This window comes from Gallus gallus, chromosome 1 (genome assembly GCF_016699485.2).
Source record: "Gallus gallus isolate bGalGal1 chromosome 1, bGalGal1.mat.broiler.GRCg7b, whole genome shotgun sequence".
NCBI lineage: Eukaryota > Metazoa > Chordata > Aves > Galliformes > Phasianidae > Gallus > Gallus gallus.
Window position 1 is genome coordinate 130,165,717 of NC_052532.1, and position 13,394 is coordinate 130,179,110.

Below are 13,394 nucleotides of genomic sequence, written 5' to 3' on the forward strand. Positions count from 1 at the left end.
CGCCTTCTCGCCGCGATCGCGCCATGGGGCCCGGCCGCCTCTCGCGGGCGCTGCTGTTGCACTGCCGCCGGGCACTGGGGGCGGCCCGCTGCCCCCTGAAACCGCCGTACGGCCGCTCGCTCGGCGCTGCCGCCGCCTTCCGCCTGTGTGCTCCTCAGCGGCCGCCGGACGGGCGGGCGGGCGGCAGGGGGCGGTGGAAGGGAGCGGCGGGCGCTGGCAGGGATGATGATAATAATGACGATGATGAAGATGAGGAAGAGGAGGAGGAGGGGGACGAGGACGAGGAAGATGACGCGGAGCTGGAGGAGCTGCTCGGCCCCTCGCCGCTCGGGCCGCAGTTCGGCGCGCACCGCGTGGCTGTGGTGCACCCGGCGGTGAGGTGGGGCCCGAAGAAGCCGCTGCTCACCACGGGTGTGTGGGTGGGTGGCTGGGAGAGGTGGGGGGGCGGCGGCACTTGCAGCCCCTGGTGCTCCTGTGGGGCTAGGGCGGGCGGGAAGGGCTTGTAGCCCTTGGGGCTGCGCTCTGTCAGCCGGGGAGAGCAGGGAAGGGGCGGCCCTGAGCAAGCCCTCGGCGTTGTGAAGGAGCGGTTTTGTACACTTAGGAACACGAGTTGCTCGGAGAGGTGGTGGATGCCCCGTCCCTGCTGCCCAAAGTCGGGCTGGACAGGACTCTGAGCACCTCGATCTAGATGTAGGTGTCCCTGTTTGTTGCAAGGGAGTTGGACTACGTGGTCTTAAAAGGTTCCTTCCAACTCAAGCAATTCTATGATTCTGTGGCTCATTCACCAGTAAACCTGTTGTCAGGGCCTTGGAGTTTGTCGTGGAAGAGCCTGAGTTCCATTCAGTGTCATCAGTGCAACAGATTACAACAAAATATCCTTTTACAGAATAAAATTTGTAACTTTTACAGGGTTTACATGACTGTTCCCACTTCAGAACTGAAAAAAAAAAAACAAACAAACAACCCTATGTGTCACTTGGAAAGTAGAGCCTCCTGTTTATTTCCATGAAAACTACAACAGATACAAAGAGCAAATTATTTGATAGAGCAATTATCTGCCACGAAACACTAGTTTCCAGCATAGCCATCACCATTAACTAAGCATTTTTGCCTGTATCAAACAAGAGCCTGCATGCTGCACACATAAAAGTCTGCACCAGTGGAGGTGACAGATGTGCATGGCCATCTGGAACATGGCTTATCTTTCCCATCTTGTGCCACTGCTGAAATGCACCACCTGCTGCATCACTGTGCTCACATCCACTGTTGGCTCTCCATAAACGTTCAGCAAGCATTGATGACTGTCAGTGGGTGCCATTTTTTTCTGCATGGAGGAATTCAGTGACGCACATTTGTTTCATCTGCACTTCCACGTTTGACACCATTGTGTCAGGGTACCCCTCTGCTGCCATCTGTCACACGGCAACAACACGTAATGGGATACTGGTGTGAGGGTTCAACCTCAACTGCCATACCACCAACATCTGCTTCTGATGTCACAGGCCAACATCATTAAATAGGAAGCATTTCTTTTGGAGTGGCCTTCGTACAAAGGCACCTTTCAGTCCAACTGTACAGAAGAATAGTAGTGCCCCCTTTCTGCTTATTTAGGCCCTTAGATGAAGAGCCTGGGATCTCAACAAATGCTTTGGAATGACTGTTGAAATACCACAGTTACCACAGAAGTATGCACTTAATGAGGAATAGTAGTGGTATGAGGAAAAATAGGAGCACAGTTATCTTTAAAAAGCATATTACCTTTTGGATCAAGGTAACCTCTTTAATATATCAAGTATGTTTTGCTGTCTTGAGAAGCGTGATGGAGCTCCTCTGAAAACAAGTTTGGCAAGTTAAAGCTGAATCTACTGCTCTGATAGACTCTTGTAGGCCATGTTATTTTGTACAGGGCTTTGCACTGTGGATATTTACAATGAAAAAGATTGAAATCTGTGTCCTTAGAACATCAGAAATCAGTGTAGATCCCTACATGAATAAGTACTGGTGGAGTTAGCAGCAGGTATCTTAGTTGTTAACCTCAGAGTGTCTGGTATGATGCTATGTTGCAGTTCTAGGAGGAAAACGATGTTGCTAACACACCAACTGCTGGGGTTTAACCTTACAGGTGACTGAGCTCCACACAACCCCTCACTCGCTCCCCCCCTTCCTAGTGGGATGGGGAAGAGAATCTGGAAAAAACAAAAGTAGAACTCATGGGTTGGGATAAAACTATTTACCAAAATAGAAAATAGAGAAAGGATAGCAGTTATGATCATATATATATATCCATAAATGTATGTATATACGAATGTATATGACAAGTGGTGTACAAGCAGTTGCTCACTACCCCCTGACCAATGCCCAGCTAGCCCACCAAACAGCAGAACAGAGAGAGATGAACTTCTGCCCCCTTCAAAACTCCTTCCACATGATGTCATATGGTGTGGAATATCCCTTTGGACACTTCAAGTCAACTGTCCTAGTTCTTTTCCACCCCAGCCCCTTAGGCCCTTTGCTGAGAGTGGCCTTTGCTGTATACAACACTGCTTAGCAGCACCTACAAACATCAGCGTGTTATCAACATTGTTTTTCTCCTAGAATCAAAACTGTAGCATCATACCAGACAATCTAAAGAACGCAGTTTCGTCCCAGCTGAAACTAAGACACAGTGAAGTGCTTGGTTCAGAGTTTTATTTGCTGCTTTTCTTGTATGTTTATCCTAGGAAAAGTAGCATTTACTGCATCAGGGATAGGTCTTTACCTAATAAATTTGAGGAGACAAAGCATAGTATGGAGGAGGGAATTAAATTTGACCATCACGTGTAGATTTGTGGGACCATCATAGGGACACAACTGCTCATACCAGACCCTCTGAAGAAGACAATTCCATCCCAGCTGAAACTAAGACAGCAAAGTATGCAGTATTAATAATTCTTTACATATTACTCCAAAACAACAAGGAATTAATCACATGCTTTTGTGCTCATCTAAAAGAACAATTTATTTTAAACCCAGTTACTCATCTCAGTTTTTAAGACTAAAGCACAGTGGTTAGGCAAAAGGTTTTCTTGATTATAAAATTCAAAATTCTTCAAAGTCAACAACCATTAAAATAATTTACAGTGGTAGCAAGATGCTTCCATGTAGTAAAATTACATCAAACTATGAGTTTAAACAGCTCCTTATGCTACTGTTTGAAATAAATAGACAAGTAGAATTTAAGTGTTGAGTAAAATCTTTCCCTGTTGTGTGTGTTGTGGTTACTGGAAATTTAAGCAACTGATAGGTTACAATCTTTCTGTGTGTGTTTCTACAGCTGAATTACAGATGGCTGAAGCTGTTGCTCTTGTAGATACCCTTCAGAACTGGACAGTTTTAGATAAAATAATTATTCCTACCAAAAATCCTGACAAGAAGTTCATTTTTGGCAAAGGAAACTTTGAGGCTTTGACAGGTAAGAAGTGAGATTTTTCAGCACCGCATCTTTGTCGGAGGAAACCTTCTATAGCTGAACTGTTTGAGGATGGGTATAAACATTGAGGAAGATTAGAGGATTTTTTTTAATCCATCCAATAGCTTTGCTAACAAACTGAAGTGATGTCTTTAAGTTAAAACATGTTGAAGTGATTGGCATAAGTGGGAAGGGCAGCTGTTTTTGACGTAGTGTGAAATTAGTGCAAATACGACTGTTCTGTGGTCAAAGAGTATGATGTCATTTGGTATTTTATGAGCTCTGTGCTCAGTGCAAAATGGTTTTATATTCTGTATATTTCAAAAAGAGAATTGACATTGAACTCTGCATTTTGTACTGGCTATCCATCTTCTAGAAAGGATTAAAAAATTGCCCCATGTGACAGCAGTCTTCTTGAATGTGGAAAGAATATCTTCAGTAACAAAGGTAATTAAATATAATATCAAATCGTATTCTTTGCACCATGTTATTTGGAATATATTGAAGATATCAGTAGGGTCTATTCTGGCTCTGAACGTGCAAATGATGATAAATGAAGCCAGCTGGGCTGAGTTTTCTTGAAGGGAAGCTTAATTCCTGTTTTGTTTCTCCAGTTGATTTAAGGGTATTTTGTGCAGCTATCGTACATGAAACTTTTCTGCAGCCTAATGGCCATTTGGACTCTGCTCCCACTTCTGCCACAGGCTCCACTTAAAATGTTGGAAAAGTTACTCGAGTCTTTTATACAAAAGGGGGATGATAACACTGCTTTTGCTGTGAACAAATGTCAAGGTTTTGGATTAGATGCATGCACTAATTTCTGTGCCTCTGTGGATGTTGTATCTCTTTTCTGTAGTTCTGTGGTTGCTGTACTGTGTTTTGAATGCGAGGTATAAATTCAAAGCAAGCCTGTATTTCAGTTTTTTATATATTTGAACTTTAATTCCTGATCCTTAAAAAGAAAATGAATTGTAAATGGATAGATTGCTTGGGGGAAGAAGCATGCTTAGCTGTTCTGCTTTCTTTTACTTTTTTTTTTAACTCTGTGGTAGTAAAATAACAGGCAGATGAACTCTAATGCTCTTTGAAATGCTTAGGCAAAGTAAAATAAATACTTATTAGCTTTATTTGCATGCACAGTGTCACACAGGCTGTAAAATAATACAACTGCTGTAAGCAAGCATTAATCCTTTGCAGATAATTTTGAATACATTCCCTGGATTGTAAAATGAACACAGGTAGATACCTCTAAGAGACAGTTATCTTGAGCACTTCAATTTACTGATGAAATGGAAATTGAAAATGTTTTATAAATGTTACCATCTTCTACTTTTTATTCCATAATTTTGAGTGTGAGTCTTTTTAGTGCTAGATTAACTAAAAATCTTTTTTCAAATTTAGATCTAAGTGCAATTTGACAGGGTATTGATTCAAGAAAGTGTATTAGAATCAAACACTCAGGTCGTTCTGGATCAAACACTTATAGAGCATTCTGGATTTTAGAGATGGTGATGGGAAACTGCTGCATACTTCAAGTACTTTGAGTCTCTTTTTCTGAATTTGGGCAGTTTGTGGGGAGGGGTTTAGTATTTCAGGGAAGGCTGGTTGTGCAGTAATTGTCCTGGCTTCCTCTCTGCCTATATATATGTATATGTATAATAACCGTTCTGCTTCTTCTTTATTATCCATATCTTTTGCCATATGAGCATTTAGTAATTATTTTTGTAAGGGCTTAACGACTGAGATTTTTCATTATTTAATGCTGTGAGATGTCCCATAAGAGCTGTTTTCAGAATCTATTCAAGGCAATAAAAGGATTCTTGTTGAATTCACTAGGCCTACATGTAAAGTTCTACTTTCTAAACTCTGTCATCTTTCTTTCTGCCCTATCAAAATTTTGATTTGGGGTGCTCATAATCATTATCCATCCATTTAAAGAGAATCCTCTGAGTCCAGCTAACCATAATCCTGTGTACTAAGTGATTTACTGATATTCTGTTATTGGGCAGAAAACATCTAGATTATTTTGTTTTACATGGCTAAAGAAAGAACTGGAAGATGCCTGGGGCGTGAAGGTCTTTGACAGATACACAGTTGTGCTTCATATTTTTCGTTGTAATGCCCGAACTAAGGAAGCAAAACTCCAGATTGCATTGGCTGAAATTCCACTCCTCAGGTACTTCAAGTTGTCCAAAGTACATACTGATATTTCCGTATTTTGGTGACAATTTTTTTACACTAACAGTATAATACTGTGCTGTAAAGAAAAATGATGCTGTTTTGGTTGTTGTATCCTGTTGTTGTATCCTATTTGGTTGTTGTATCCTAGGAATCATTGCCTAGAACATACACACTGGAACAGGTTGCCAAAGGAGGTTGTGGATGCCCCATCCCTGGAGGCATTCAAGGCCAGGCTGGATGTGGCTCTGGGCAGCCTGGTCTGGTGGTTGGTGACCCTGCACATAGCAGGGGGGTTGAAACTAGGTGATCACTGAGGTCCTTTTCAACCCAGGCTATTCTACTATTCTTTGATCATTGAAATATTTGTTTTAATGTAATTACCTTAAACTTGTACAGTACTGAAAGGCAAAACCAAAACGTTGAGTAAATAATGTTACAAAATATATTTCTACTTGAAAGTTCCTATTTCTTTCTACTGTGGAAGATGGATGGCAAGATTCTGTAGAAATTAGGATAGGTGTATTTCCTATATAATATAAATAGGTATAATAAGAGAAGCTATAAACAAGAAATATTAAAGGCATTGATTTTTATCTGAATTCTCCACATTGCTATATTACACAGCACAGAAACATCTGTACAAGGAAGCTGGTGTGAGTTGCATGGATATATCAGAGACATCTTTGGCTTTCTGAAGTTTCAGAACAGGCAGTATAATTTACTGAGATACATCATTTTTCAAACCACAGTTGAGGAGCCAGAAATTCTTCACCAGGCAGTTTTTCCCCATGAGCAGTCTTTATGTACACCTCTTTCCTCTAGTGTTTTCATCTGTACTGTTAGAATGTCAGTAGTGCTACATATTTAGGCATTTTAAGATAGCTTGATTAAAGTAGTCCGCTTCTAATTAATTATTACTGCACTGTCAGGTCAAATCTAAAAACTGAGGTGTCTCATCTAGATCAGCAGAGAGGTGGATCAAGATACATCATGGGCTCAGGTAAAGTCTAAATATTCTCATGAATTAGAGGATTCTTTTTTTCTCCAGAATTAACGTATTTAATTACATCTTATTTTACTGGGGGAGGCTGGGAGGAAAGGCAGTTTGTATTCTGCATCTTAATTAAGTGAACATACAAAAAACTTGTTGAAAAGTAACTTCAATTGTGACCATAATAAAGTTTTAAGGCTCAATATGTGGCCATGGGCAGAGTATTTGTTAGCACAGGAGTATATCATAAGCATACTTGGTTATTCTAAAGTGCTTAGTGTATGTTTTAATAATTATTTATCACTCTGATTCTATGTTTAGCAAGAGTACATAGTTTGAATTGCTTATTTATAACATCGTATCCTCTAGTAGTAACTCACTCAATTTCCAGATAACCAACTGTTATTTACTGTTCTGTTTTAGACTGTTCTGCCAATTACTCTTACGTATTTTTCAGGTGAAACTTTCATGGAGACACAGAATCGTCTCTTGAGAGAAAAAGAACTTAAAATTAGGAATGCCTTGGAGAAATTAAGAAAAAAAAGATCTTTGCTCAGAACTCAGCGCAGAAAACGCGAGTTTCCAATTATCTCAGTAATGGGCTATACTAATTGTGGTAAGCAAAAGCAAGATTGTAACACAAAAAAAGCTTACCTTGTCTAATTTTTAATTAGAATGTCTAGCCAGAATCTGATTTCAGTATAAATAGGCTTTGTATTTTAAGTAAGTTTTAGATTGTGTAATGAGTGTATATCAATAAGGTTACAGTTAGGAAAGCAAATAATGTTTGTTACAGTAAGATATTTCTGCAGACATGTTCTGCAGAAATTCCTTATTCCCATTGTGTGAAAAGGATTTTACATGTAGTGTTGGAGACTACTAGTTGTGTCCTGTTATTGGGCCCCTCACTACAAGAAAGACATCGAGGCCCTGGAGCATGTTCAGAGGAGGGCAACAAAGCTGTGAGGGGTCTGGAGCACAGGTCTTATGGGGAGCAGCTGAGAGAGCTGGGATTGCTCAGTCTGGAGAAGATGAAGCTCAGGGGAGACCTTATCGCTTTCTACAACTACATGAAAGGAGATTGTGATGAGGTGGGGCTTGGCCTCTTCTATTAACAAGAGGAGATAAAAGGAATGGCCTCAAGTTGAACCAGAGGAGATTCAGGTTGGACGTTAGGAAAAGTGTGCTCAGGCACTGGAACAGGCTACCCAGGGAGGTGGTGGAATCACTGTCCCTGGAGGTGTTCAAGAAACGCTTAGATATTGTACTAAGGGACATGGTTTAGTGGGAAATACTGGTGGTAGGTGACCAGTTGGACTGGATGCTCTAGAAGGTCTTTTCCAACCTTGGTGATTCTGATTCTATGACTCTACTATGTCTTATGATAGAGAACAATAAAGATCACTAGGTAAATTCAGAAGAGTTGGGCAGCTAATCTGAGAGATGTATTTAAGAGACACTGCAGCTTTTCATAGATTAATGTGTAGTATTTAAAGAAATCCCATTTCATGACATAACAAAGATAACAAGTCATGGGCTAGACTTGACTTGAACTAGTGAACTTGATACAAAAGGATATGTTACATCATAAAACTCACCTGAATCTTGCAAATTAAAATTTTACTTGAAGTCATTAAAATTTTCTCTTTTCATTCTGGTTTTGTTTTAATTAGGGAAAACTACATTGATTAAAGCCTTGACGGGGGATGCAGGAATTCAACCCCGAGATCAGCTGTTTGCTACTCTTGATATTACTGCTCATGCTGGCTATCTGCCCTCACATATGGCAGTTATATATGTTGACACTATTGGGTTTCTGTCTGAGCTTCCGCATAATCTGGTTGAGTCCTTTTCAGCTACATTAGAAGAAGTTGCTTACTCAGTAAGTAGTTGACTACAGATTTTAAAAATTACATCAGTTTTCTTTTAGATAACCTTTGCCTCGTCAGAATGGGGGAACTTAACTGGCATGCTGTTCCTTGTATCTGATGTCCTTAATAACATGCTTTTACTTTTGGCTAGCCCTGAAGTGGTCAGGCCATTGGACTAGATGATATTTGTGTGTCTCTTCCAACAGAACTATTCTGTTCTGCGTGGACAGAGACATAAACAAAGCTTGTATCCTCAAAGATAAAGAAATTCAGTGGTAGCTGGATGCCTGAATACTTCTGAGGATTGGACTGTGTAATAACAGCTACCTGTGGCTATATTTGTTTGTTTTTTCATCTGTTAAGTGAAAAGCAATAAATTTACTTTTCATTATTGTTTTCTGAAGTTTGAACAGTATCTTGTTTTTTATCATGGTTTGCCTTAGATTTGTGACATCTGTAATCATGTATGTCCTTGAAACTGGTAGCTTCTGTAGAAAGCTTTCTAAGTGAATCACCAGTAGCAGTATCTCAAGAGCTATGGATAAGGAAGGTATTGATTTAATGCCATTCTGAGAGTTCATTTTACATTGTTAACCTGACAGAATATTATCTAGTGGATGGAAAAGTAGCTTGTATAAAACAAATGCAAAAATAGTATGAAATCTCTACAACCCTGTAACTGGAATGTTCCGTTAAGTAACTTTTGTATATTGATGCTTGCTAGGATCTGATAGTTCATGTGAGGGATATTACTCATCCTGAAACCATCCTCCAGAAAGCAAGCGTTTTATCAGTTCTAAAGGATCTTAACCTTCCAAGCCATTTGCTAGAATCAATGGTAGAAGTTCATAACAAAGTGGATTTGATAGAAAGGTAAGCAAGAGATGTCACATGTACTTAAACATTTCTTATGTTCTGGATGCTCCTCAATTCTACAAGAGCTTCCACACTTCTGAATACAAGTTTTTCAATCTTTACATATGTAGCCATGGTCTTAAAACTTTTTTTATCCTTAAATTTCAAAAGAAATCACTCGTGTCATACTAGAAGCAGTCTCTGTAGGGATGTGTGAGTATGACACAACACAGCTAAATTGTCTGTGCTTGGAATATTTTCACAGTCTAATCTTAACAAACAAACGTGGGTAATTATTACTTTTCAGCTATCAACCCACTGAAGAAAATGCTTTAGCCATTTCTGCTCTACATGGGCATGGTTTAGAAGAGCTGAAAGAAGAAATAGAGAAAAAAATTCTGGAAGCAACGGGAAAGAAGATGCTGACAATTACAGTCAACTTACAGGGACCTCAGCTAAGGTAAACAATTTTGAGTTTTAAAGACTTGGACAAATATGAAACTCATAGTCTTGCAAGTCTTAAATTTGCCAAAACATACTACACTGATTTTAATTTTCCTTAAGAACTGCTGTGATAATTGTCAAAGTTTAATAGCTTTTTGAAAATAGCCACAGAAGATACTGTGTTTGTACATTAATGTGAACTTTTTGAAAGGCCATTCCACTGGTTCTGGAGCCAGATTTCTGGGGAAAAAAATCCAAACCAGAGATCTGAAACATTTATGTAAACACTATGTTTTATTTCCAAACAGCAAGTAGCAAATAAAAACTGAGGAACTTCGTCTTTTATGGCGTTGAATTACTTAGATTGGAATATGTAGACCAAAAACAAAGATCACATTTTATGCACTACAGGATGCCTTTAAGATGCTAATACCCTTTCACTTTTACAGTTGGCTCTATAAAGAATCAACGGTTCAGGAAGTAGATGTCATGCCTGATGATGGTACGGCCAGGGTGAAGGTGATAATCAGCAACTCTGCTTTTGGCAAATACAGAAACCTCTTTCCTAACAGTAAGTTTTTTGTATCATGAAATCCTTCTCTCACAAAAGAAACTGATCTCATTAAGAAGATTGGAATGAAGCTAATGGCCCACTGGATGCTGGAGAGTTTATTTCTTAACTAGTTGGTGTTTTTGACACATTGTAGAAATGGACTGGGTTTCAGAAAGCTTTTGTTTGGAAACAACAGCTTTGAGCTTCATTCTGGCAGCAAGTGCAAGGATAGCAATAATTTTTTATGTTGGAATAGTCACTGAATCTGAACCTCAAATGTGGGAATCACAGGATGGCATCTAAGTTAACCTTCAGGAAAATACTACATCATATAAAGACTTTTTTAATCCCATTTTTCAGAATAAATTATTTGTTACAGACAAGCTGTCCCTTGGTCACTGGAAAATGAAAGTTACTGAAGAAAACATTGTTGGCTGTATATAAATAATACAGATATTTCTATATATTGTGCTTGAATATTTACTTAAAACAACTGCCATTTATTACTGTGGTGAAGCAGAAACAATACTGATGTGTATATTTAAGCAAATAATAAAGTGAGCTGTGAACATCTACCCGTGTTCCTGCATACAGTAATTTATCCACAATACCTACTACTGTGTCGATTCTTAAAGAAAAAACATCACTATTACAGAAAGGAGAAACAAAACTGTATTTCAGTCTTTAGTGCACAAACAGGTCAAGATTTATTAGGTAAAGTGACAAGACACATGAAGGGTACAAAAGATATGCAGAAAAACATTCTGAGTTAGAACAGCACTTTGCGCAGGTGGCAACTCTAAAAAACCAAACTGAATGACTGCTCTATATGAAGTAAACACGAGTGAGATCAAGGATAAAAAAAGCACTGTAAAAAAGCATTTAGAAAGTCTTCTAACTAAGTGGAATGTTAGGTTTTCACTCCTACATAGTCTGCAATTGTAGGAGATTGCATGAGGAGGTAGCATCTGAGCCTTTCATCCCTAGCAGTCAAAGGTAACTTTGATCTGGTATCAAGTAGCTATCCATTTCGAAGTTAGGCAGCTACCTACTGCAAACACAACATCTTGCCGGACACTTGAACTCAGTTGCTACATGTAAAGTGCATATAAAAAGTGAGGTATATTCATGAAGCTGCATAGTAACTCTATACAATGCCTGTTTTGTTTTAGCCCTGATAGTTGCCCTTTCTCTTACCGTCATGATCATCTGTTATTGCACAGTTCATTTAAAAATTAGAAAAATAGAATTAACTTACATAAAACAGTGTTTAAGCAAGCAAAGAATACTTCTCGAGAGGAAGATAACTACAGCGCTACAAAAATATGTAAATAAAGGAAAATCAGTTGTGAAACCTCAAATAAGAATGACAAGCCAATGATCTGTATTTTTAGAGCAGACAGTTCAAACGGAAAGCAGATACATACAAAACTACTTTCTAATGTAAGGGGTATTTTTACAGCTCCTAATATAAAAACATTTTACTGCAGCAGACAAAACTGCCCAGGGAGCTGGCTGTGGCAGAACTGCCATCAATGATAACAAGAACAAAGTGTTCTGTTACACATCTCTTAAAAATAGTAAGAATGTTATGACTACCCTGGTAGTGACATGGTTCACAACTGATATTCAGCACACAACAATACAGCTGATACTAGATCTCCAGATCAGTGTACATGTAAATGTTGTGGCAAGTGAGAGTGTCAGTACAGTATCTTTGATAGATCAAAAACATTTTTCAATTGCCCACATTGTATGTATTCAATACAAACTGTGAAAACAGGCAAGTTAGTTTCACACTGATAAAATACTGAGATTTGGGGTTGCAAGTATGTGCAGAAAGAAAATAAAATCACAGAATAATTTGTGCAGCTAGTGACATATTTCTACTTCTCGCTCATATGTTAAACAGATCTTGAAACTTTCAATACTGCCAGCTGCTGCATGAGCTAAGCACCTCTCAAGTAAATTGTGCCTATCTCACAGTTCTCTAAAGACTTCAGCAAGATCTTCCTGCTCTTTTTTTAAGAAAAGACTTTGAAAGCCTGATGATGTTGAGAGCGTGCTTCTTAATGAGCTTAATGATCCCTGGTTTAACTTCACTGGATCTTTATGTAGTTCAGGGTGTTTAAACCAGGAAATATTAAATGCACACAAAGTCTTTTCAGCTTTTCAAAGATTTTTTAGAAAGCTGAGAATGAAATGTTCTTTGGTCCAGACCCTTTGCTGGGACAGTCTAACTGAGGATTGATTTTTGTGTTAAGTTCTATCACATCTCTGACAAAATCGTCATTTCCTATGAAGTCTCCAGCAATGATGTTAATGCATTCTTTTTGTGGTCCTGGATACTGCTTCCTCACCCAGATTTTCAAGCATGGAAGACTCCGGAGTGTCATTGTCTTCAGTGATCCAAACGGGTGTACAAGAATATATCTTAGATTTTCAGTAAGGTTAATCCCCGCAACGAAGAATGTTTCTGAAACAAAATATTGAAAGGTGACACATTAAATACTCCTCTGAGGAGAGCAGAGACTGCTCAGCGTTGCATTAACTCAAGGTCTGGTTCACTGGGAATCATTAACACGCTAACTTAAGAATCTTTCCGTATTGTTTCATAGACGTAGAACTGTTTCAGGGGGCTGTCTTCCTTTGTTACTATTGTGTGCCATACCGCTTTTTCCTCATCCTCAGAGCTGTCTAAAGCAGTAAAAGCCAGCAAGCACTGGGCTTAGACAGCAGTCTCTTATGCGTGACAAGGGCACTGACAGCCAGATGGCTGCTCTGCAATGAGGGGAAAGGCTTGGGTTCTTTCCCACAGGATCCCATAGATGAAGGAGCTGCTGCAATGGTATAGCTTGCGTATGTACATACACTTGTGCACACATCTACACAACCAGGTAATATGACATGCATGTTGCACTCACCCATGGGTGGGCAAGAGCACTCAGCAACATGTAAGTGTCTAGAGCATGCAGCATGCACAACGGTGTTCTATCCCTCAATGCTATGAACTCCCAGTTGACTATTTCTATTTGGTTTGCATTGCTGTAT

General features: G+C 39.3%; 2 protein-coding genes across 6 annotated transcripts in view; one reads left to right on the plus strand and one right to left on the minus strand.

Annotated features, from left to right (window-relative positions):
• The first annotated feature begins 1 nt into the window (after position 1).
• GTPBP6 (GTP binding protein 6 (putative)) lies at positions 2 to 10,918 on the plus strand. The gene is made up of 10 exons (XM_416868.8): positions 2 to 411; positions 3,314 to 3,451; positions 3,825 to 3,895; positions 5,494 to 5,624; positions 6,559 to 6,629; positions 7,078 to 7,236; positions 8,294 to 8,502; positions 9,216 to 9,364; positions 9,654 to 9,806; positions 10,240 to 10,918. The coding sequence occupies exons 1-10, from the start codon at positions 24 to 26 to the stop codon at positions 10,379 to 10,381; spliced, it is 1,611 nt and encodes a 536-aa protein (XP_416868.4). The 5' UTR covers positions 2 to 23; the 3' UTR covers positions 10,382 to 10,918.
• A 74-nt stretch (positions 10,919 to 10,992) lies between these two features.
• PLCXD1 (phosphatidylinositol specific phospholipase C X domain containing 1) overlaps positions 10,993 to 13,394 on the minus strand; it is a 35,631-nt gene continuing 33,229 nt past the window's right edge. For 4 of the 5 annotated variants that reach the window (XM_040699051.2, XM_015277706.4, XM_015277705.4 and 1 more), the window contains exon 7: positions 10,993 to 12,819. In XM_040699051.2, coding sequence (XP_040554985.1) covers positions 12,527 to 12,819 — 293 coding nt within the window. In that variant the 3' untranslated portion in view covers positions 10,993 to 12,526. The remainder of the gene's footprint in view (positions 12,820 to 13,394) is intronic. The other variant, NM_001128637.2, reaches the window with a different exon arrangement.

Coding starts and splice junctions, on each gene's coding strand:
- GTPBP6 (XM_416868.8), top strand. CDS start 24: ATGGGGCCCGGCCGCCTCTCGCGGGCGCTGCTGTTGCACTGCCGCCGG. Junction 8,503..9,215: donor TAGAAGAAGTTGCTTACTCA/GTAAGTAGTTGA, acceptor GATGCTTGCTAG/GATCTGATAGTTCATGTGAG. Junction 9,807..10,239: donor TTACAGGGACCTCAGCTAAG/GTAAACAATTTT, acceptor TCACTTTTACAG/TTGGCTCTATAAAGAATCAA.